Source organism: Capricornis sumatraensis, chromosome 4, assembly GCF_032405125.1.
Source record: "Capricornis sumatraensis isolate serow.1 chromosome 4, serow.2, whole genome shotgun sequence".
NCBI lineage: Eukaryota > Metazoa > Chordata > Mammalia > Artiodactyla > Bovidae > Capricornis > Capricornis sumatraensis.
The window spans coordinates 107,957,216-107,982,876 of record NC_091072.1 but is presented as its reverse complement, the minus strand read 5'-3'; the positions used below and the strand labels follow the sequence as shown (position 1 = coordinate 107,982,876).

At 34.7% G+C, this 25,661-nt stretch overlaps 1 protein-coding gene across 1 annotated transcript in view; it reads left to right on the top strand.

The window, feature by feature from the left end:
• Positions 1–17,188, top strand: part of BLTP3B (bridge-like lipid transfer protein family member 3B) — a 53,831-nt gene extending 36,643 nt beyond the window's left edge. The window contains exons 16-21 of the mRNA XM_068971474.1: positions 429–571; positions 1,264–1,414; positions 6,125–6,378; positions 6,694–6,802; positions 11,671–11,864; positions 13,532–17,188. Coding sequence (XP_068827575.1) covers positions 429–571; positions 1,264–1,414; positions 6,125–6,378; positions 6,694–6,802; positions 11,671–11,864; positions 13,532–13,666 — 986 coding nt within the window. The 3' untranslated portion in view covers positions 13,667–17,188. The remainder of the gene's footprint in view (positions 1–428; positions 572–1,263; positions 1,415–6,124; positions 6,379–6,693; positions 6,803–11,670; positions 11,865–13,531) is intronic.
• The last annotated feature ends 8,473 nt before the right edge of the window (positions 17,189–25,661 follow it).

Here is a 25,661-nt window from a genome sequence, read left to right as displayed (position 1 = left end):
TGGAAAATAATCACATTGACAATAGTAGTATTAATTTCATGTAGGAGAACTGTAGGATACAGAAAAGGGACATGAAATGGTCAGACTGGGATCACTGAATGTTGGATAGAACAGAGGAGGCAAAGCTGGCTGACTAGGTACTGCCAGCACCACACCTGCAATAGGAAGAACACAGACTGTGGTTGGCTACGGCAGACTTCTTTTCTTACTAAGTTTAGGGTTTAATATCTCTAACACCTTATTGTGGAAAGTTATTTCTTACTTTTTGCTGACTAACTGCAATTTAATTTTTCTTTGCTTCTTTTCTTCTTAAATAAGACTATACTTGAGAAAGAGTTGAAGGAACAGTCCGTTTTGGTTAGATAAATGTAACATTATTGGATCATGTATAAACTGATTTTAATTTATTAATTTTTATCTTATTTCAGGTATTAAAAAGAACTCAACTACAAATTACCAGAGCCCAGCTGATCAGACAAATGCCAGTGCAAACCTACAGAATTATGGTGAAACCTCTCCAGACGCTATCAGTACAAATTCAGAGGGTGCTCAAGAAAGTCATGATGACCTGGTAATCTTTTCAGACACATTCTATGAAGAGAAATGCGATCAACTTTATCTCATATTCAATATGTACCCATTTATGGGAATTGATATGTAAAAATAGTTGACTGAGATTGTGGGTAATTTACTTTGCTCTTCCTATTCTTGAAATTTTTCCTTCACTCTTACTGAATTGTTATTCTCTGATTTTCATTTTTCTAAATTTTTTTTAAAAATTGTGTTGAAGAGGAAAGGTTCTATCCTTTTTCCATTCTTTATGTTTTGACCTTTATTTTAATTTGATTAAATCTTCTGTGAAAAAGTTTGATAGTAAGGATGGTAGTCAGTCCTTATGAGGGGCTGTCTACAAAAGAAATATGTTACTGGTTTATTTTAAGCCCTCTTTACCTAATGAAGTATTCTTATGGATGCCTTGGAAAATGTGATCAGCTTTTAATGAAAAGCTAATGAAAAATATATAACAAAGCCATCATATATTTAATCTTTGTGACCTAAAGCAATTCTCTTGACTGAGCAGAAAGAAAGGAAGTGGAAGTTTATCACTGTAATATAATAACTGCTTTCTGTTGGTCACAAATATATTTTTATTTTATTAAGTCACAGTTGTATTTTTAGAGGTTATAGTAGTTTCCTGTTTTTCTCCTAAATTTTGTTTTGAATTATTTGGTATACTAATAATATTTATGCAATCCTTATTAGATGTCAGTTGTGGTATTTAAAATTACTGGTGTTAATGGGGAAATTGACATCCGAGGTGAAGATACGGAAATCTGTCTTCAAGTGCACCAAGTGATACCAGATCAGTTAGGCAATATCAGTCTACGGCATTACCTTAGTCATCGTCCAGTAGGTAAGACTTTAATATGATTTAAGCTTGTTTTCTTTTTTAATATATATGACTCATCAGCAGTTCTACCTTTGATGTAAATAAAGGAAAATGATGTTTATTTATAATAATGCAAAAGATTTGTTTTTTTAGATGATCATATTTCCATAAAGTACTTTAAGTTATTAGAAACACAATCTATTGAAGAGGTACTCTCTAATTTCTTTTTGTTTCTGCTAAGTTCCATCTTTAATTTTTTGAGTCTTTCCATTCTTTGAAATGATAGGTTTGAGAAAACTAAGATTTTTTTTACATGACAAGAGTGATAAAGTAATCCTGAAAGGTCAAAATTAGTTCCACACTAGAGTAAGTGTCAATTTTTGTATTCCATTGTCGTCTTGTTGTATCACTTGGTTACATCTGACTCCTTGTGACCCCGTGCACTACAGAAAGCCAGGCTTCCCTGTCCTTCACCATCTCCTGGAGCTTGCTCAAACTCATGTCCATTGAGTTGGTGATGCCACCCAACCATCTTAGCCTCTGTTGTCCCATTCTCCTCCTGCCTTCAGTCTTTCCCAGCATCACAGGGTCTTTTCTAATGAGTCGGCTCTTCGCATCAAGCAGCCAACATATTGGAGTTTCAGCTTCATCATCAGTCCTTCCAATGGATAGTCAGGATTGATTTCCTTTAGGATTGACTGGTTGGATCTCCTTGCAGTCCAAGGGACTCTCAAGAGTCTTCTCCAACACCACAGTTCAGAAGCATCAGTTCTTTGGTGCTCAGCCTTCTTTGTGGTCCAACTCTCACATTCATACCTGACTACTGGAAAAACCATAGCTTTGACTAGATGGACCTTTGTTGGCCAAGTAATGTGTCTGCTTTTCAATGCACTGTCTATGTTTGTCATAGGTTTTCTTCCAAGGAGCAAGTGTCTTTTAATTTTATGGCTGCAGTCACCATCCATAGTGATTTTGGAACCCAATGAAAGGTTGTTGCTGAACCTCGAAAAGATGCCAGGATTCTTGGCCTCCAGAGGAGAAGAATTTAATCCGGGGCCAGAGACGAGGCTTGATTGCTCAGAGCTTTTGTGTAATAAAGTTTTATTAAAGTATAAAGGAGATAGAGAAAGCTTCTGACATAGGCATCAGAAGGGGGCAGAAAGAATACCCCCTTGCTAGTGTTAGCAATGGAGTTATATACTCTCCAATGAATCAAAAGAATGTCTGGAGGTTGTAAAGACCTCACTAGACCTACTCCCATAATTTACATTTTAAGATAACAGGATTAGCCAGAAGGTTTAATCCAGAGACTGTCCTCAGGCAGGATACATAATCCTAAGGAATGTAGAGGGGAAAAAAAAAGTTTGTCCTTTCTTCCTCCTTGAGAATTCCAGACCCCTCTCTCCTTGGGGACCCCTAGACTTCTTATCAACTTGCCTAGGAAATGACTCTCTCACCAAGAAAATAAAGTCTGTCACTGTTTCCATTGTTTCCCCATCTGTTTGCCATGAAATGATGGGACCAGATGCCATGATCTTAGTTTTTTGACTTTTGAATTATCTTGCTTTATTTTCCATTATCTTGCTTATATGCAAGTATTTCCTGAGTCTGGTGTGGTACTTGATATTTGATAAAATCATGTATCCTGTTCTTGTGGATTTTCATTCTAAGATCAACACATTCTCTTAGATACAGAGGGATATAAGCAATAAAACGTGCAGTGTATGACGAGGTATACCACATTAAATCATTCCTTTTTCAAGCTTTATGTGGAATTATCACTCATAGTTTTCAGTCATTTAAAGACATGAATTTATTAAAATAATTATACTGAGAAATTTAAATGACAGTGTTCAGTTTTTTTAATCTTTTGAAGTCACTGAGCTGTAATATTTTTCTTTGCTACATATACAGAATGCTATATCTGATATAACACATGTTGAAATACTTGCAATCCTGCATATCAAACAAACATGCTATCACCTCACATCCTGGGAATTGCAGGTAAATGTGCCATTTGTCAATAAACCAGAATCATAGAAGAAAATTACCTCCTGATTTTTTCTATGTGTAGGCCTTGCAGTTTATGAATTTCATATTAGGAAATGTCAATCCCAATAGCATACAAAATGAAAGAAGCTAAGTATTCAATGTATATAGTTGGAAAGATTTTATAGTAGATGAAAAAACAACAAAAAAAGATGGAATGTTAAATTTCAAAAGCTAAACCTTATTCTGTACCCAACCAAACACTTTTTGCACAGCTTTTTGCTTTATACCCCACTTATTACCATGTCCTATTGCTTTGTTTCACTTGTTTCTAACTGTAGAAATTATTTTGAAATGCCTTGTATGTATGGGTTGTACAGGCAGTGCTGTCTGATACCTTATTATTATTATTTACAGCTGTCTTGGTTTAAAAATAAACAAAATAACAAAAAAGAAAGGAAAGGGAAAGAGAATAAAGGGAAAAGGAGAAAAAAATAGTTTAGTGAACATTTAAGACATTAATAAGCCATATGAACAAAGATTGTAATTTGATTTACAGTTTATATACACTGTCACTCTGACATGAACAGTTAAAATTTTAAAGTTGTTTTTGGTTTTGTTTTAGTTTTTCTATAATAATGTGTAGAGTTGGGATCCCTTTAGTGGGAAGCCTTTTTAAAGTTTCATGGCATAAGAGGTAGTAGGGAGGAGTGATTTTGTTTTATCTCTGCTCTAAATACTCTTTTTGTTCGAAATGATTTATGGCTCTCAGGTCCCTGGAGTGAGTATATCTGTGTGTGTGTGTGTGTGTGTGTGTGTGTGTTTAGACAGACATGTGTAGTTATAGACAGGTAAAAGGCAAAATAAAATCACATTTACCAAGTTGTTTGTTTTGAATTGTTCTTACTGTTAAATAGACAAGTTAGTTAACTCTTGGTTTTCTTGATACAGGAAAGAACATTAACCATTATGAATTTGTGGCCATTTCTTTTACCTTCTATTTTAAAAAATTAAAAATACATGAGTTCTTAATTTTTTTGAAGAATTTTTTGAGAGTTTTTGTTTTCTTTTCTTTTTGTCCACATCATGTGGTTTGTATTCTCTGATCTGGGATGGAACCTGGCCTCTGGCAAGTGTTACCCAGTGGACTACCAGGAGAATTCCCTGGGAGTCTTTTTGAACTCTTCTGATATCTATACTGTTTATTTTGAATCTTAGCAAGTAGAGCTGGCATTAATTAAATGTCATTTTTTATCTGAAATAAAAGTTTTAAAACAACTCTCCACTTTGTGTTGTGTAAGGAGATCTATCCTTGGTGCATAAATATACATATCTTTAATTTCTTGTACCCTTTTCCCGTTCATAGATATGTATACATTTGACTTCTGTAAGACCAAAGTATTTACATACATACTGAGGGAAAATAAACATCTTTTCATCATGAATTTGATTAGTGGGGTCTTCTTATAAGGGCCCATGGGACAGATAACTTGGAACCTCAATAAATAAAATAGCTTCACCTTTCCAGAACAGTTTGTTTTTACGTCATGGGTTCTATGGATTATGAAACTGATTGTATTTTCCCTTTGCTATTAGAAAGCTATTTTTGGTCTACCTTTGGCACAGAAATTTAAATAATGTAGTTTAAGTTAATAATCTTACTACCTATTTTACTTTTCCATTCCCTGCTTATTTTTTAATTCTGATTGTGCGATATACATGTTGCCTCTTATTCTTTTTGGAGCTAAATAATGTAAAATAAAGAAAAATATTTATTTACCATGAGGGCCGATTCACTTAAGTAGTTCCACGAGGAACTCTTATTTTTAAAGCTATTCTATGGGTTCTTTATTGAAATTAAACAACATTTTTTGAACTTGAGTCCTTATAGCTCTGTAATCCACCTCAAATTCTTTTTGAGAAAAAGGCCAAGGCATAAGTAAATATAAATATAAACATAAACATAAACATATCTGTATTTCCTTTGGTATAAATGTAATTTTAAGATTGTAATTCAATAGTAACATTTTAATGAGGTCTTCTCTGTTTTCCTTTCCAGTTATTTAAGGGCTCGATTTTAATAAAGAACAAACAAATATTCAGGCTTTTGTCATTTCTTGAGAAGTGGCTTGAGTCACTTTAAATGCCATGACTATTTCTTCATTGCAATTTTCTGTTATATTATAAATGTATAGATATGTACACACTCAGACACACTCAAAATACCTGAGTTATGAATGTCAGATTTATATTGTGGCATGTTTTTGCATGTTACAAACAAATAAGAAATAGAGACAGCATTATTGCAGTAGAAGATTGTCTGTAAAAATGGAAATTAGGGAAATTAGGGTTGAATATATTACTCAGTTATATCCCAGTCTTTGCAACCCAAATGGACTGTAACCCGCCAGACTCCTCTGTTCATGAAATTATCCCAGCAAGAATGTTGGTAGGAGTTGCCATGTTCTCCTCCAGGGGATCTACCTGATCCCTTCCAGGGATCTGACTCTCATCTCCTGCAGCTCCTGCATTGACAGGCGGAGTCTTTAGCACTCAGCGACCTGGGAAGCCATGTGTTATATATGAACTGTAATCATTTAAACTAAGAATACATATTAAAATTGTAATCTATTATTGCTTTAATACTATTCAAAGTGACAGTGACCTCTTAATGACAAATAATTGAGAGTGACGTTTTTGAGTTGTAATATAAAGTTACAATTTTTATTTGTTCTTTTTTCATAGGTTCGGATCATAAAGCTGTAATTCATTCTAAGTCCTCTCCTGAGATTACTCTGAGATTTGAAAGTGGGCCTGGTGCTGTAATACACTCTTTGCTTGCAGAAAAGAATGGATTTCTGCAATGCCATATAGAAAACTTTAGCACTGAGTTTCTTGTGTCTTCTCTTATGAATATTCAACATTTTTTGGAAGATGAAACAGTCGCAACAGTGATGCCAATGAAAATACAAGTTTCTAACACAAAAATAAATTTAAAAGTATGTTAACAAATATTTTTATATTTTCATTTTATAAATGTTCATTTAGCCTACTGGACTTTGATTCATGCCTAACAATATGAACTTGTTGGTCCTTGTGGTGATGGTGTAGAGATTCTTCTTAGAAATTAGAAAATATCAAAATAAAATGGGCAGTTTTCTCACTGTATCAACTAAAGCATATTAAAGATATATTTCTAGCTCATTAAAAATATTTTTGGTAGAAGTAGTGTTTAAGAAAATGACTAATTGAAAATGATTGATTTTATCTTTTACTTCAATAGCAACATGCCAATACTATTTTCTTTCCCGTAGGATGACAGTCCTCGTAGTAGTACGATATCCCTTCAACCAGCTCCTGTGACTGTTCATATTGATCATCTTGTGGTAGAGAGAAATGATGATGGCTCTTTTCATATCAGAGGTATATATGAAAGCAGTTTAAGTGAACACCTACTGAAATTTGAAATTATTTACATGCTGATTATTTTTGTTGACTTATACTTTTATATACTATTTTATATTTATGTACATATGTAGTAGTAGATGATTGAGGGACACTTAGTACCTTGTGATAAAATATCATCCATGTATGAAACTCTACCTCAGAAATAACTCATCTACAATTGATTTAGTATCTATTCTACAAATGTGTTTTGAATGAAATCCTTCCAGGGTTCATTCACGCTTCTACTTTTCAGTGAACCCTTCCACATAACCTAATGTGACTTCTTAAGTTCTTGAGTACTTATTTGCTATACATTAGTTACTTTATAGTATATTACTGTGTATTTAGTTCTGCTTAACTTTTGTATCTCCATTCTAATAGGATTTTTAAGGTCTCTAATGTAAGGACTATGTCTTATAAGGTAGTGTGGAAAGAGCTTGAGTTGGTAGACTTAGGTGTTCTAAGTTTCACTTTATCAATTGAGGGTGAAATGTGAGGGACTGAAAAGAGGCAAACTAGAAAACTCTGTAGCCAGAAACCATGAGAGAACTATTGCTGAGGTGGAATCAGTTTGTGGGGAACTCTTGATTGAAGAGTTTTCCTCTCAATTTGGGGAACAGCTACAGCAAACAGAAGTCAGACCGAAAAAGATCAAAATGGCAGCTTCATTACTGATAAAAGCTCAGGCGAAGATAGCTTCAGTGTGAGAAGATAGGCTTGGCTGTATGGCTGTCGCTCCCAGATACTTTAAGATCTCCAAACTTCAAGTCTTACCTTGTAAGAAAGGAGAACAGAGTGTTCTAGTACTTCAGAGTACTGAAGAAAAGCTGAGACTTTTAAAGAAATATAATTAATATCCTCAGAGAGATGATAGGATTTTGAACTCAAACAGGACCAAGCTTTTATGGAGAATAACTACTTAGAAATCGGTAAAAATTAAAAACCTCATCTTTGAAGTGAAAAATAATAGGTCACCTAAAATCTTATCCGCTCTACCTTCAAGAGATACCCAGAGTCAGATCTGAGTCATACAGTATGTCACCTTCTCAGATTGGCTTCTTTTACTAAGTAATATGATTTAAGGTTTCTTCATGCCTTTTTGAGGCTTACTAGCTCGTTTCCTCTTCCTGCTGAATAATATTCCGTTGTCTGATGTGACACAATTTATTTCACCTGCTGTAGGACATCTTGGTTGCTTCCTTATTTTGGCAATCAGAATAAAATTGCTGTAAAGAATTGTGTGGACATAAGTTTTCAGCGCCTTATGGATAAATGCAAAGGAGTGTGATTGCTGGGTCTTATGGTCAAGAGTATGTTTAGTTTTGGAAGAAAGTGACTGTACCGTTTTACCGTCTCACCAGCAGTAAATGAGAATTCTTGTTGCTCTGTGTCTGTGTTTACATTTGGTGTTGTCAATGTTCTGTATTTTGGCCATTCTAAATAGGTGTGTCATGGTATGCTGTTGTTTTAATTTGCATTTCCCTGATGACATATTATGTACAGCATCTTTTCATATGCTGATTTGCCATCTGTTTATTTTCTTTTGTGAGGTGCCTGTTAAAGTCATTGGCCTCAGAGAGAAATTTTATATTGATAAAAGATCTCCTAAAATGTAGCTTAGTCATAAGAAATGTATGTATCCATGTAACAGCATAACTGAAAATGTATAAAAGAAAGCTGTTTGAAATAAAGAGAAATGGAATCATAGCATATTGAGATACTACTGTCATAGAGAAACTTTAACATGCCTCTCTCTCTCTCTGTGCGTGTAAGATGTTATGGAAAAACCCAAATGAACTTTTTAGCCAACCCAGTATCTATATACACACACATATATATGTAAATATAAATTTGAATTTAGCAAACAGGTAATTTCAGATACCCATGAATGAATTTTGCTATCTGCAGCAACATGGATGGACTTGGAGAATATTAAGCTTAGTGAAGTAAGTCAGAGAAAAAGAAATACTATCTGATTTAACTTACATGTGGAATCTAAATGATACTACAAGTGAGTGGATGTGCAGAACAGAAACAGATTCACAGTTAACTCTCCCTTTTTGTCTCCAGTTACATCTGCCTCTCTCTCCTTTTTTTCCCATGCTCATTCTTCTCCACTCTCTAAATCTCTCCTCCCTTTTTCTCCATCTCATTTTTTTTCCTCTTTCCATATTTCTTCCTCTTCTCTTCTTTCTTTCTGCTCCCGTTTTCTCTCCTCGTTTCATTTCCCAATGTTTGAAATAAAATGGATTTCAGAGTTGTTTTGGTCAGTGGTTTTTTATTATTCTTAGGATCCCGTGAGTGGTGAGATATATAGGCTAAATAGAATGGGCTTTGGACCCTGTTTTCCTCACTACAGCCTATGTAACAGCTGTTTTTTTTTTGTTTTTACTTTATATTAGCATTCTATATCAGATTTCATTTAAAAGAAGGGTTTTGCTCTTCTAAGTTTGAAAGACAAAAGTATGTGATAAATTCATAATCAAGTCAGATTTTAGGGGTGTTACTAGTTTCTTGAGTTTGAAAGAGTAGAGGATTTGACTTTTTCATGGTGTAGTACTTTAGGATTTCCCTCACAGTCCCTACCAAGCTGAATGGTATGCTAGTCTGACCCAGTACAACAGTTCTTGTGTATTTTTTCTAACTAATATTACTAAAAACATAATCAGTACAGGACAATATTGTAAAAAGTAGTTTCTGATTTGAGATTTCTGTAATATGAATTCAAGAACAGACCAAAACTCAATTCAGTGACATTTACCCATGTACATAAAACTATTTTGATACATAAAAAATTGGGGTAAAATTATTAGAATCATTATGAAGGGTAATTTGACAATATGAACAAAAGCTTTAAAAAGTATTTTTGTTCTTTGACCTAGCTGACACCTTCTGGGAATATTTTTAAGGGGAAAAATTATGTTGAACAGATATTACTCTTCTGTCTTCTTAATATAATTTGGTTTGATAAACTACCTCTCTGTCACGACAGTTAAGTGTGGTTTTGGTTGAACCTGACAATCATATGGCCCTATCACTAAAGTGGGAAAGGGACCCAGGTGGACCAGTCAAAAGATTTCAGCCCTTGGGACACTGAATGATAACATGAATGGACTGTGAACCAAGCATTCTGAGTCTTGTGTGTGTGAATTGAAAATGACACTGAGAGCAAAGGGGTCACAGGCTGTAAAACTTACTTGTTTGGTCACCAGAGGTTACCTTTGCCATCATATGACTGGACTAACACAGAAGAAGAGAGAAGTGGACCTGAAAAGTAGGTACAGTCAGGTTTCCAGAATGACACTCCTGAGGACATCATAAGAATTCCAATATCTGTCCATACCTGAAGCACCATCACTTTGACTCTACTATTATGGAAACATACATTTCCTTGTTTAAAAACAAGTTTGACTTGGGCTTCTGTTCACTTGCAACCTATATGCTCTGACTCTCTGTGATTCAAAAAGTTAGAAAAAATGTTGATTTGTAAAATTATTTCCTGTCTTTTGGATAACATTTTAAATGGAACTGTTTTCTTAATTTAATTTTGAATTATTCATTGCAAGTGCTTAGAAAAACAATTAATTTTTGTATATTAATCATATATCCTGCAGACTTGCTAAGCTTGTTCATTAGCTCTACGAGTTTTTAGTGGATTCTGTATTTTTTTTTCCCTATGTACAAGATCATGTCATCTGTGAGTGGAGATAGTTTTACTTCTTCCTTGCTAATCTGGATGCCTTTTATTTCCTTTTCTTGCCTAATTACCTTGCCTGGGACCTCTGGGACAGTGTTGAGTAAAAGTATTGAGAGAAAACGTCCTTGTCTTATTCCCAATATTAGGGGGGACGTCCAGTCTTTTACCATTAAGTGTGATACTAGCTGTGGAATTTTTGAAAATTTCCTTTAATAGATTGAGGAACTTCTATTCCTGGTTTGCTGTTTTTATCATGAGAAAGTACTAGGTTTTGTCAAATATCTTTTTTCTGCATCTGTTGAGATGACCATGTGGCTTTTGTTTTATTCTGTTTTGTTGATGTGATGTTAATTTATTTTTTGAATGTTAAATCAATCTTGCACTCCTGGGGTAAATCTCATTTGGCCATGGCCTATAATTATTTTTATTATATTGTTGAGTTCAGTTTGCTAATGTTTATTGAGGGTTTTTGTATTCATTTATATTAAGTATATTGATTTTAGTTTACTTTTTTATGATTTCTTTGGTTTTGCAATCAGGGTTTTATAGAGTGAGTTAAAAAATGCTCCTCCTCTTCTATTTTTTGGAAGAGTTTGTAAAGATTTGATATTCTTTTAATGTTTGGTAGAATTCACTGTTGAAGCCATATCTGGGCCTGGGCTTTTCTCTGAATATATTTTTGTTTTGTTTTTGATTACTGATTTAGTCTGTTTCTTATTGAGTCTGTTTCAGTAGTTTGTGTCTTTGTAGAAGTTTTTCTACCTCATCTAAGTTATCTAATTTATTGATATACAATTCTTCACAGTATTCCTATATAGTTATTTTTATTGCTGTTAGAGGGACAATAGTAATGTCCCTTCTTTCATTTCTGATTCTAGTAATTTTTTTCTTTTTATCTTTTATTTTTTGGTCTATATATCTAAGGTTTTTTCAATTTTATTCTTCTTTTCAGCAGATGAGCTTTTGATTTTGAGTTTGTTAATCTTTCCAATGAATGAGCTTTTTCTTTATTTGACTTTATTGTTTTTTGTTTCATAATAATGTCTTCATACTATGACATACTCATTTTAAATAGGTTTTCACAAGAGAACTTAAGATTTATCAAGTATTTAGAAATTTTATCTGAATATTTTATTTGTCTGATTAGATTCTCAGATGCTTAACACTAGAAATGATTTGGAAGAAAATGTCAAAAGTGATTCAGTGCTGCATACCAGTGGAAAGTGTGATCTGAAGAAACAAAACAGTGTCACTCAAGCCACTCAGACGAGCCCAGAAGTTCCTTGGCCTTCGCAGTCAGCCAACCTTCCTGAGTGCTCTTTTGACTTTACTAGGGAACAGGTAATGGGAAACCTAGTTCATACTCATTCAGTTCAGCAATTAACATAGTTATTAGGCATTATTTATTACTTATTTAAATCACGTTTGTTGAGTGCTTGTTATGTACTAGGCAGTTAGTTGATACAGTGTTGAGCAAGGTATGGCCATTCCCAGCCTTCACAGGAGTTGTAGTCTAAAAGAAGATCAAGGAGGAAATGTGGGAGAGTGCCATTTCTGGTATCTGTGAAGGCTAATTGGAGGATATATTCATTTTGATGTCTTATTTTTAAGTTACAAAAGTATCATAATATTTCAGAATTTTGAAAAAATATTTTAAAACATCTCTGACATATTGTAACCTCCCATAGTGCTATAAGTATTTTTTTAATTTTTCCTCTCAGTCTCTTTCCATAATTTTTCTAAACAATTGCTATCCTAGTATATATGCTGTGGGGCTTCCCTGGTGACTCAGGTGGTAGAGAATCTGCACTTTTTGCTTAACGTTGTTTAACAAATGTTTTCCATATTGCTGCATATGCTTCATCTATTTTATTTTATATTTATTGAAGTATAGTCAATGCTTCATATTTATTGTTAATGGCACATTAATATGGGTATGGATATATTATCATTTCTAAAGGTTACTCTTAACATTTGTCAATATTTGAGTTGCTTTGTTTTTTTTTTGCTATTATAAAATTCTATCCAGCAGGATTTTAATTCTCTTTGATGAAACTACATTTGTTAGATGTCAGCTCTAAGCTAAGGATATAGAATTGGAAGAGAATACCACTCCCTATCTATTGAGAAACTCAGAATTGAATGGGAAAGTAGAAGTGTGTAAACAGTAGCCACAGTGTACATGTGTTATATGTACTAGAGTTTAGGAAAGTATGGTAAAATACCCAATTTGGTCTGTGACACAGGCATTCTTAAGCTGCACCTAAAAGAAATCTGAGAACTCTTTGAAGTTGAATGCATATATTTTAAAGTATCTGTGTAAATACTTTTTCCTGTGGAGAAGGTTTTATCACATTTTCTTCATTAGAGATTAGAGAATGGTTCCAAGAGGATTGAACTGAGTCTTAATGAGAGAAGACCTATTGACATTTAGATGAAAATGTCCAGTGAGATCTTCAGAATGTGGGTCTGGAGCTCAAGAGAGGCTTGCCCTATATCAGACTATATAGTTTTTGGAGCCACAGGAGTAGAAGAGAACATCTAAGAGAGTGACTCACGTGATAAGAGAAGACCACCAATTATGGACTTTAATAGAATGCAGAAAACTTAAGAGTTCTTAAACATCAGAGGGAAAGATGAAAGTCCATAGGTAGAGTGGGGTAAACAAGAAATGTCTGTGACATGAAAGGTGAAAGAGGAGAGAGGCTTAGCAAGAAGGAGTGAGGTCAGCAGCGTCTTAAGGCAAATTGAAATTAAACAAAATCACTATTAGATTTGGAACTTAGGAGTTAATTCGTGTTTTAAATTGCTGGGTCAGAACTTAACAGACATTTGTAAGTGCTTGGTACGTCCAAATAACTTCTCAGAGCAATTTTCAGCTTAAGTGCACCCTCACCAGCATTGGGTAATGTTGCTGACTTGTGGGTCACACCTTTAGATACTGTATAAATAGTCTGTATTTCCTGAAAATGGTTACATTTCCTTATTTTCCAAATTTATCATTTCAGCTCATGGAAGAGAATGAATCACTTAAACAAGAATTGGCTAAAGCTAAAACGGCTCTTGCAGAGGCTCACTTAGAAAAAGATGCTCTTCTCCATCAGTTGAATATCAGGAGTGGCAGCCAGAAATTCAAGTTATAGCTTTGGATTGTGGAGGTTATATTTATAATGTGATGTTACCAATTAATGGGAAACTTTCCTTTTCATGAAAAGACAATAAAATGAAATAGAATGTAATGAAGTGGTGACTATTCCAAAACCAGTTTAGAAAATACTAGGTACGGGCATTACAATCTTTCGGTTGTTTTGAGTTTTAGGGTTTAACCCTCTTTTAAACTGGTGTGATATAGGGGAAGTCAGTGCATACTGTAAGATGAATTCTATGCCTCATGAATAGGAGATGTCATTTCCTAATTTTGATATTACATTATAGACATTTTTTAAAAAGAAAAATGAAAATCTATTGTGTTCTCACAGATTGCTGAATTTATTTATCACTTTGTTAATAATTTGCTATTATTTACAGAGATTCAGATGCTTTTATGGCTAACGTAAAATAAAAGGAGGCTTACATTTTAAGTGTTGCTAAAATTATGTACTTAAATCTATAACTATTACTTAAAAAAAAGCCCAATCAAATTAATAAATTATCTAATTGCTGGGTTTGAAAACTCTGGAAAATCATCACCCTACAGAACGTGGGAGGTAACTTGAAAATGTGAAAAAGAATCATTTTAAGTGATGGGTATGCTGTATAAGTTGAAGCTATAGTTTTCAAGAAAGAAGATGGTACAAATGTTAAAATAAAAAGCACAAACTGTAAAAAAGCAAAGCATTAGAGTATATGGCCAACTGATTTAAAAAGCATTACTTGTACATTCCTTTAAACATGTATTGTTAGACATCAAAGAGTAATTTAACTATCCTGCTAAATTCGGCAGCGTTTGTAACTATAAGAATTTTAATTAATACTATTTATATTATTTCTTTATCTTTGCCTTTCCTCTATTTAAGGAGGGGAATGTTTTCAGAGAATTTTCTTTTCACATACATAAAATGATTTCATACCATTCCTACAGTATCTTAACAGGTGGTTGTTTGCACATGTTGAATTTATAATGCTAGTTTTGATTAAAGTTCTATGTGACTTATATATTGAAATAAGAATAACTGGTAAATTTTGAATTCTATTTTCTAGGGATTGTTAAGGTTGAAACCGACATGAGAGAGAGTCTCAATCATGCATTATGAAATAAAAGTTTATGAGTATTTAAGAAACAGAGGCTTTTAACAATTTAAAATATATTTCTGGTAGAATTAAACTAAGTGGGGTCTATTTTAAAATTCACATTCTTAAACATAAATATAATCAAGGTAGAACTGAAACAGCTGGACTGCTCTTTAAGTTACTTGAAAAATTTCATATTTTCAACCACATTAGGATACTTTATGGTGCTTTGCTTGTTTGGCATGACTTATATAGCCATTCCTATATCTAAATACTGGGAAGGAAATATGTTTCATTTTACATTAAGTGTTAGAGTGATTTTAGATTTTATTGAAAATGGTACTGGCCTTCTTTTTTTTGTCTTTAATGTGCATTTTCATTAACATTATTTAAAAATACAGGCCGTGTTTTGGGAGCTAAGGATATAGCAAAGAACAAGTTAAATTGTTATTATTTTACCTCAGAGTATTTTAGAAATCATGTTAAACCATTTTAATCTAAGACTGTGGTATAGTTTTAGATTAAAAGCAAAGGTCTAATTAAATATTTTGAATGTATAGCTTATATCCTTAGTAGAGTACTTTTGATCTATAGGTATATATTCAACAAAAGCAGTCTCTATTATAGAAAAGCAAGATTGATGGTACATGAACTTCTCTAGAACTTGCAGTGTTTTTCAGATTTGACATATTTGTTCTATATGAACTTTAAATTTATGATGTATTATAATTACTTACTGTTATAGATCCTGAATGTTTTTCTTATTTTCAGTTTATTTGGCCATCTCAAGAAAGTCATATAAACAGTAGAGATAATAATTAATATGAAGCTGAATATTCTATATGCTTTGTTAGATTTTTAAAAATTTATAGTGATTACTATTTTTATAGAGATTTAAAATTCATAAATCATTTCCAAAAACATTGTATAATTCCCACAACAAGCCTGTGAGGTAGGTGTTATTTACATTTTAAAAGTTTAATAAAGACCTTATGGCTCAGAAAGAACAAATGACTTGAATGAAATCACAATTAATAACCTGTTCTTTTCACTGGAATCCCAATTATATGTTTTTATTTAACCTTATTCCTTATTTCATATATTTTTCCAGAGGTAGGGAAAGGAATCATTTATTGGTCTTTTATCTTTTTCTTTTAAGATGAATATAATGCTTTTAAAAGATGTGTGTATATAAAAACAAATTACTTGAAAAACAAGGGGAGAATTTTAAGTTAGTCTCAATCTTTTTTGCTGTATGAGAAATATAAGAATCAACCTGTAATAAACTTAGAGTTTTTAAATGACCACAAATTAAAATTAAAATTGCCTTGTCTTTGCTAAATCCCTAGCAGAGATGTTAGTAATCAGGGGAAGAAAATTATATTAGTGTTTTTCTTTTAAAGTTCATATATGTGAAAAACATATTCTTGGTATTGTATTTTTATCTTTTCTCATTGTAGTGTTCAAAAGATCACCATGTGACACTAGGTGTAATGGAACATTATTATTTAAGCCATGTAAGAATAGCTTTATATGATTGCAGGCAAATATATGTGACAAAAGTAATCAGAACTTCTTTTGGGTTTTTATTGTAGTTATTTTTATTCAGTACTTGTCAATACAAGGCTTAAATATTCCTCTTTAAGTTTTTATTAATGTATCCAATCTAACGTTCCACCATCACAGTGGTCAGTGGTTCCCAAGTTAGTAACCTAGAACTTCCTCTCTCTAACCACCCCCTCCCCAATCAGTTCATTACCACATCCTTTCATTTTACCTAGTAAATTTGTCTACTTCTCTTCATTTACCACTTTTCTGGTCTACACTAACATTAGCACTTTTTGCCTGCAGTTACTTCTGTAGCCTCCTAGTTGGTCTTCCTAAGCTACTCTGACCTTTCTGATTCATTTTTAAACTGCAGGCAGATTTCACTCTCTTTTTTTTTTGAAGTGCAGTTTTAATCAAGGTAACTCACCTAACTCTAGATGGAAACAAAAATATTTTATGTTACCTATGATATCAATTATTAGGGCTGCTATTTATAATTCTGAACATTGAAAGAGTTAATACCTCAAAACATTAAAGCAGAGACTGGCACATCACCTTAAAAGCATTTAGGAGAAGTTAGTTATTACTACTTCTTAGTTTCATTGTGCTCCTTGTTTAATTTACTTTGTATTTGACTCTTATTGCACTTTAAATATCTGAAACTAGTGAGAATTAAAGTGCTTCTTCCACCAAAGGAACCCTTGTTCATGCTATTCTTTTGCTTGAAATACCTTCATCATTTAGTTAACTCCTCTTTGTCTTTCAGATCTCAGCTCATTCATCACTTCCTCAGGGAAGCATTCCCTAATTTTTTTCAGAGTAAGAAAAAAATTACATTATCACATGACCTCTATTTAATGTTGAACACCTTTGTAATTTTATATATATTTGTTTGATTAATGTAGAGCCTCTAGATTGTAAACTCCATGAGGACAGGAATTATGTTTTTGTGTCATTGTTCAACTTTGTATTCTTTGTGCCTCATACAGTGCCTGGCACGTAGTAGGTTCCCAATAAATTTGTTGAAATAATAAAATAATGGATGAGATATCAAGGATGTTTTTCCTCTCAGTTGGAATTGAAGGGAGATGAAACATTAGGCATAAGAGTAGGAGGTGGTAGTTATTAAAAGTGGCAGACTGCTTGTGTCCATCAGTTCAGTTCAGTTCAGTTCAGTCGCTCAGTCGTGTCCGACTCTTCGCGACCCCATGAATCGCAGCACGCCAGGCCTCCCTGTCCATCACCATCTCCCGGAGTTCACTTAGACTCACGGCCGTTGAGTCAGTGATGCCATCCAGCCATCTCATCCTCTGTCGTCCCCTTCTCCTCCTGCCCCAATCCCTCCCAGCATCAGAGTCTTTTTCAATGAGTCAACTCTTCGCCTGAGGTGGCCAAAGTACTGGAGCTTCAGCTTTAGCATCATTCCTTCCAAAGAAATCCCAGAGTTGATCTCCTTCAGAATGGACTGGTTGGATCTCCTTGCAGTCCAAGGGACTCTCAAGAGTCTTCTCCAACACCACAGTTCAAAAGCGTCAATTCTTCGGCACCCAGCCTTCTTCATAGTCCAACTCTCACATCCATACATGACCACAGGAAAAACCATAGCCTTGACTAGACGGACCTTAGTCGGCAAAGTAATGTCTCTGCTTTTGAATATGCTATCTAGGTTGGTCATAACTTTTCTTCCGAGGAGTAAGCTTCAAGAAAAAAGATGGAGAATGGAGAAATTTGCTCTGTTACACTCTTCTGAGTTTTGAGAATCTGAAATTCTACTTAATTTATTGCAAATCATCACAGAACTGAAAATTAGCACCACTTCATTACAACTGCTAGTGCCAGAATGTCATCTGGCTTTGATTGTAGCATATGGTGTTGTGGCTGTTTAGATCTGCCAGTCCTGTTCACTAAACAGAATGGAAGTAAGGCCAAGAGAGTAGTGGCTGAAATAGTTTTCAGTTTTTAGAAATTGTTACCTAAGATCAGTTGTGCCTTATTTCTTAAGGTATGAACAGTCTCATTTGACCTTGCACCCAGGGATGCTGAAGAGAGTAAATTTTGAGCTATATTTCAATTTCCTTTTAGGATAAAATATGAAAAGTTGGAATCATACAGGATATATAGAAATACTAAAGCAGTAGTGTTTTCAAAACACCAGTTTCATTAAATTATGATACTTGACATTTGAAAAAATTTTGCTGCCTTTTTGAGAAGTACAAAAATTAAGGTAATATGAAGCAAAAATGTATGTGTGGTGACTTTAGAAAGCATTAGGTATTATCCAATGGATCATTGTACAGTGGAGGGAAATTCATGTTAATGTTACAGTATTAAAATTCGGCATAAGTGTTGCCAACACTCCTGTGTAGTTTTGGTCAGTCTGAGAATTTGAAACTCTTTTAGGAGAATAATGTTAAGAAATATTGATATGAAATCAACTAAATGTCTTTTTTTTTCCATTTGTATGATAGTTTTTTGGTCATGGAAGAAAAAGTATCATTGAATCAGCAAGAGGAGTAATAGGTTTTAAAAGATTTTGAAACCATTTAAATAAAAAGATGATACTAAGTAACTTATACATTAGATTTTATTTTCATTTTATTGAACGGTAAATAAGATTTCTCATTCTTGACTTTAATTCTTCACTTTTATGTGAAGACATATTTGATGGTTTAGGTGAAGGAATATACTTGAGCATTTTGGAGGTTAGGATTATACAGTGAAGTGATCAACCTTCTTTCAGCCACTTAGGAGAATTGTTTTATTGATGTAACGAAGAACTCAAGATACCTTAAGAATTGTAAAAATAAGAACGCATATGACTAAAGAATAAGTAGAGATCAAAATTACCCCTGAAGGATATAGGTGAAGTAAATGCATTAGGGATCTGATCAAAGTCAAATTTCTTTTCACAATACTTAAAATAACTCCAATTAAAATATACATAGTATTATCAGGGCAGAAGTTTTTAAAAGTAACCATAGGGAGCAAATCCAGTGTAAGGAAATAATGTTGAACAGAATTCCAGTCATTAAGAGAGAGATCTATGAGAAGAAATTCACTTGGTGTGTCATAAGAACCGAAGTCTAAAGAACAAAATGGAAACGGACAGTCTTCAGGTCAGTGTGCAAAGATTGGCACATACGTACAGAAGTTCAGTTCTATAAATGATTTGCCCACAAAAGTATATCTGTGGGGATCTTAAGATTCCAATTTCTACAGAAAAGTGAGTCAGGACTTTTCCAATAGCTTGGAGCTATTGGAGAAATTTTATTGGCATAGCAATAATATTGTGGCATCTTAGCATTTGTCTTAAATACATTTGCTTTTAATAGTGTATGTAACATTGTGATAATCATTTGGTGCTTTCTTCACTCTGGTTTATTTTCACTTTCTCTTTTCCTTGCTGTTGAACAAGAGGTTTTCTGTATGATGCATTAGAACTATGAAGGCAAGGCAAAAGGTTCTGAAGAGGGAAACAGAATGAGCAAGCTAAGCAACTTTTTAGTTTCCTTTTTCTGTAACTTTACAGAACTTTGCTGCTACTACTGCTAAGTCGCTTCAGTTGTGTCCGACTCTGTGCGACCCCAAAGATGGCAGCCCACCAGGCTCCCCCGTCCCTGGGATTCTCCAGGCAAGAACACCGGAGTGGGTTGGCATTTCCTTCTCCAATGCATGAACGTGAAAAGTGAAAGTGAAGTCGCTCAGTCATGTCTGACTCTTGACGACCCCATGGACTGCAGCCTACCAGGCTCCTCCGTCCATGGGATTTTCCAGGCAAGAATACTGGAGTGGGGTGCCATTTAGGCATTGCCATATTCTCAGTATAAAAACATGCCAATGCCAAGTATATCTTTTAAAAGTGGTAGATAATTGCTGCATTAGCACAGATGTTTAAGAGTAACTGTAATCATATGTGTAAGCCTTTCCTATAATTTTAGTGGGGGTCCAGTTAATACTTCACAATTCTTACATGCTTATAAAGTCCTCTACCCCACTTTTTGCCTTCAGAATTCAGTGTCTTGTTAATATATTTTGCTGAGTCAGCTTCCACTTTGATTTTTGTTTTGATCCACTTTTTGTGCAGTTCTTTAATATGCCCAGAGGCCATTTGTGTGAACATTTTAGAAGTTGAAGCACAAATAATATAAAAATGTACACTGGTGACTTTCTTTATTTTTAAAAGTAAAATTCCTTTTCAGAAATTCCTCATCAGATGTGCCGTCATGTCTCTTACTGAAGTATATCACATTCCTGCCAAAACCACCACTGGTTAAAATTAGGGCTCTGCCTGCAGGGAAGTGATAGATTTGAGTGGGGAACCAGCAGTTTGCTCAAATGAATACTTAATACCATGTGGTCTAACTGATGAGAACTATAATGGGATTCATTAACCCAAAACATGTTTAAAACTATTACATGGCAGGCATTGAGTCTGGTATTAGGATACCAGCTACCTGTCCTTGCCCACATGGATTAAATCTCCCACACAGGGAACTAGACAAGTAAATTTCAATTTTAATATGATGAGTTAAATGCCACAATAGGTAAGTACATGTAACCTACAGTTGGGGAATCAAAGGCTTTGCAGAGGAGATGATATCTAAGCTAAAGTCTGAAAGATGTGTTCATTAACCAGAATGATAAGGTTCTAGGCAGAGAACAGGTTGGAGAGAAGAGTATGTATTGGAGCATGGTTAATGCCAGAAGAACTGCAACTACTGGTCCAGATACTGATTCTTCTAGGGTAATCTAAGGGTACATTTGGGGCTTCCCAAGTGGCTCAGTGGGTAAAGAATCCACCTGCAATGCAGGAGACAGAGAAGACATGGATTCAATCGCTAGGTTGGGAAGATTCCCTGGAGGAGGGCACGGCATCCCACTCCAGTATTCCTGCCTGGAGAATCCCATGGACAGAGGAGCCTGGCGGGCTATAGTCTATAAGGTCACAAAGAGTTGGACATGACTGAAGTGACTTAGCACAGCACAAGAATATGTCTACTTGGTTTTTAAGGACTTTTTCCCGTCCATACAAAATATGTACTGGTTTGTAACCATTAGGACTTTTTCGTTCATATGTTATTGCTGAGTCAGGTCTCTCCTGTCCTTTATATTTGTAATTTATTTTTTTTAAACCTCAGTGTACATTTTTCCATTTACCTCATTTCATTTAAGCCTTGTATTCATTAGTCCAGGAGTCAGCAGGTGGGTTTTTTCTTTTTTTTTCTGTAAAGGGCCAAATGGTATCTTGTGGACAATGTGGTATCTGTTACAGCTACTCAGTTCTGCCATCGCAGAGTGAAAACAGCTGCAGACAATATGAAAAGGAATGGATATGGCGATGTTCCAGTAAAACTTCACAAAAATAGGCAGTTGGCCATAGCCTGCCAGTTCCTATCTAAACCTAGACTACCTGTATTATTCTCGTCCCAAGGACCTTGCACACAGCACCAGGAAAATGAGTTTCATGTCTTCGCAGTCAGTCTTCATCTAGAGGTGCTGACCTGAGAAAAGAGTGACACAATGTGGATCTATAATTAAATGGTTTTAATACCTCTTCTTGGCCTTTGGCTAAGATCAAGTATAATTAAATGATTTTATTAACCGTATGACTTGATCAGAGTCAGCACATTTACTTCCAGATACCCAAGCTCACAGGTTGGTTCAACATTTGTATTTAACAATCCACTGCTTAGTTACCTTTCTTAATTGCACCCAAATTCCCAAACTGCCTTGAATGACCAGACCGTTTGATCTTTTCATTATCAAATCATTGTATTAGAGTGGTTTGACACCCATGACAACCTTTTTTTTTCTCCTTCTAACCCTTTTTGGTGATAGCCTCTTAATACTATTTTAAGGATACAGTATAATGATTAAATATTTTTATAGATTTTACTCCATTTAAAGTTACTACAGAATAATGGCTGTGCTGTACAATGTATCCTATAATATACCCTGTCTTTTCCATACCCCGTTCCCTCTCCCAACTGATAACCACTAATTTGTGCTCTGTATCTGTGAGTCTGTTTCTGTTTGTTATATAAAATACGTTCATTTGTTTTATTTTTTAGATTCCACATATTAGCAATAACAAAGTATTTGTTTATTGTATTTTATTAAGCACAATACTCTCTCAGTCCATCCAGGAATACTATTAAGCTTCCTTTTATAGTATGCATGTTGTCTCCATGATCAAAAATATGTGAAAGGTGGGACTTCTCTGGTGGTTCAGGGGTTAAGACTGCGTTTCACTGCAGGGGGCACAGGTTGGATCCCTGGTCCAGGAACTTAAGATCCCGTATACTGTGTAGCACAGCAAAAAAAAAAAAAAAGAAAAAAGTGAAAGGTATGTATTCCTTTCCTCTTTATAGTGTGCTTATGTCATTTGTTATTAAGCTGATCTATGTTTCACCCTCTGCATTAGTTTCCTACTGTTGCCATAAGAAACTACAAGTTACTATTTCACAGTTCAGTAGGTACAGTATGGTTCAGTTGGGAACGCTTCTGAGAGTCACGAGAATCTGAAATCAAGGTGTTAGTCCGGTTGCATTTCTTTCTGGAGGCCCTGGGTTGAATCTGCTTTGAAGTCATTCAGTTGGCCAACATCAGTTCCTTGCAGGTTTGGCTGAGGTTCCATTTCTTTGCTGGTTGTCATTCCCAACTTGGAATTGTTCTTGGCATCCAAAGTCCACCCATATCCTTTAGCTTGAGACTTCCTTCTGCCATCTTCAAAGTGAGCAACAGTAGGTTGAGTCCTTTTCACACTTCACATCTCTCTGACCTTCCCATTCTGTCTCATCTCTTCTGTTTCTGCTGTTGCTGCTAAGTCACTTCAGTCGTGTCCGACTCTGTGCGACCCCATAGACGGCAGCCCACCAGGCTCCCCCATCCCTGGAGAACATTCATAGCTTTTAAGGACTCCTATGATTAGATCTGAGCTACTTGGATAATCCAGAATAATCTCCATGTTTGAAAGTCTAAATTATATTTGCAATAAAACAAATAACATAAAACAACAAAAAGTTTTGCACATAAAACAACAAAAAGTTCTAGGGAGGTGAATTGTGGGGGGGCATTATTCTACCTATCACAACCTCATTGTATTTTTTTTTAGCATAATTGCTAGGATTGTCCACTTCTAAAGTATCTTAATAATATGAGTATACTAAGTATGTTTTCATCAATGTTACATCTCATTATTTTATTTTATAATTACACAAATTGCCTGGCATTTACGTTTGTGGACTGTGAAGAAAGCTGAGCACCGAAAAATTGATGCTTTTGAACTGTGGTGTTGGAGAAGACTCTTGAGAGTCCCTTGGACTGCAAGGAGAGCCAACCAGTCCATTCTAAAGCAGATCAGTCCTAGGTGTTCTTTGGAAGGAATGATGCTAAAGCTGAAACTCTAGTACTTTGGCCACCTCATGCAAAGAGTTAACTCATTGGAAAAGACCCTGATGCTGGGAGGGATTGGGGGTAGGACTAGAAGGGATGACAGAGGATGAGATGGCTAGATGGCATCATCGGCTCAATGGACATGAGTTTGAGTAAACTCCGGGAGTTGGTGATGGACAGGGAGGCCTGGCGTGCTGCAGTTCATGGGGTTGCAAAGAGTTGGACACAACTGAGCGACTGAACTGAACTGAATCATGGAATAGTTTTTCTTCTTAATATACTATGAACCATTTCCCCATAGCACTTTGAATGCTTTATAGATATAATTTTATTATTATATAAGACTTATTGAGTATATATACTAAGTTTATGTAACAGTTGCTCTATTATTAATCATCTGGGTCTTGGCCACTGTTTCACTAATGTAAGTAACTCTAACAAACATTTTTGTTCGAAAAGATTGCCTATATTTTGGGATTATTTTCTTAGGATAGATTTCCAAAAATGGAATAACTGCATCGAAGACCATGAATTTTCCAAGATAGAAACTACTTTCCAAAAGGCTTGAACACAGTTAGTGTCCTCAGGAGCACTCTTACCAGTAGTGACTGTCATCATTAAAAATCAGGCATACAAAGTTTGAAATGAAAGGAAATTAGACAGTAACTTGAAGTCATATGAAGGAATAAAAGTTTCAGTAAAAGTAAATATATAGACAATTATAACATCTAGTATTATTGTAACAATGGTGTGTGACTCCACTCTTTGTTTTATACAAGATTTAAGAGACTAATACATTAAAAAAATAAATTAGTTCAATGGCTAGTATTATTGTAACTTTGGTTTGTAACTCCAGATTTTATTTTCTGTATACTTTGAGGACAATGCATTAAAAATTATTAGTTTTTGTTTTTGGACACAATGTATAATGATGTTAATTTTGTGTGACATTAGCAACTGAAAGGTATAGGATCAAAGGTGTTAAAGGAACAGAAGTGGTGAGAAGTGGTTGGAGCCTAGATACATTTTGGGTGCAGCTGTAGGGAATTTGCTGTTGGGTTGGACATGGTATATGAAAGCTAAGAGTCTAGGGTTGATCCATGGTTTCTAATGTGAGCATCTTACTTAAATGCCTAGTAGAATGTTCAGCCTTCGCATCTGAAACACTCAGCTGTGATGTACACACCCATCTTCAGCAAAGCAAAATCCTTGAAGATAAGTCTCTTCTTTAGACAAAATTAAGAACCATCTATTGTTATTTTAGCATCTCTTTACTCTGAGTGTGTGTTGTTGGGGAGGTATGATGGATTTTAGTTCCATCCCTAAATAGCTTGCGAGAATAGTAAGGAGAGAATGAATATAGATAAAAAGCAGAAGTTTAAAGAATGAGCTCTTTGCCAATCCAGTGTTCAGAGGCCAGAAAGGTGATGAAAAACCAGGACAGGAGACCATGAAGTGGTGATGGAAGGAAAATCAGACAGTGGTGCCCTAAAATTTAGCCTAATGAAGACAATGTTTATGAAGGAGGGAATGGCTGACTGTTAAATGCTGCTCAGAGGTCAAAAAGATGATTGTGGGGGCAAGATCTGGTTGTCGTGGGGCACAAGAGAAAATAAAAGGTGAAACATTGGAGAGAATGAAGACAGACAACAGTTTTAGGGAGTTTTACACGAAGAGGTAAGCTAGCTATGTAATTTACAATCCAAACTGGAATGCATTTGAAAAGGGCACTATTAATAATTAAACCAGTATTTAATAATAAAATGTAAACTGCAACTGTCATGGTAAACTGAAGTAGATGTTATTTTATGGAGAAAAGAAGAGAGGGCTATGGCTGAAAGTAAAGTGGGAGAAAAAGTTGATTTTTTTTTTTTTTTAAGAAGGGAGAAATAATAGCTAGTAGAAATGATCTGGTAGGGAAGGAAAGTTTTATGGTAGAGGAAGGAAAGGACATTTTTAGAGCAA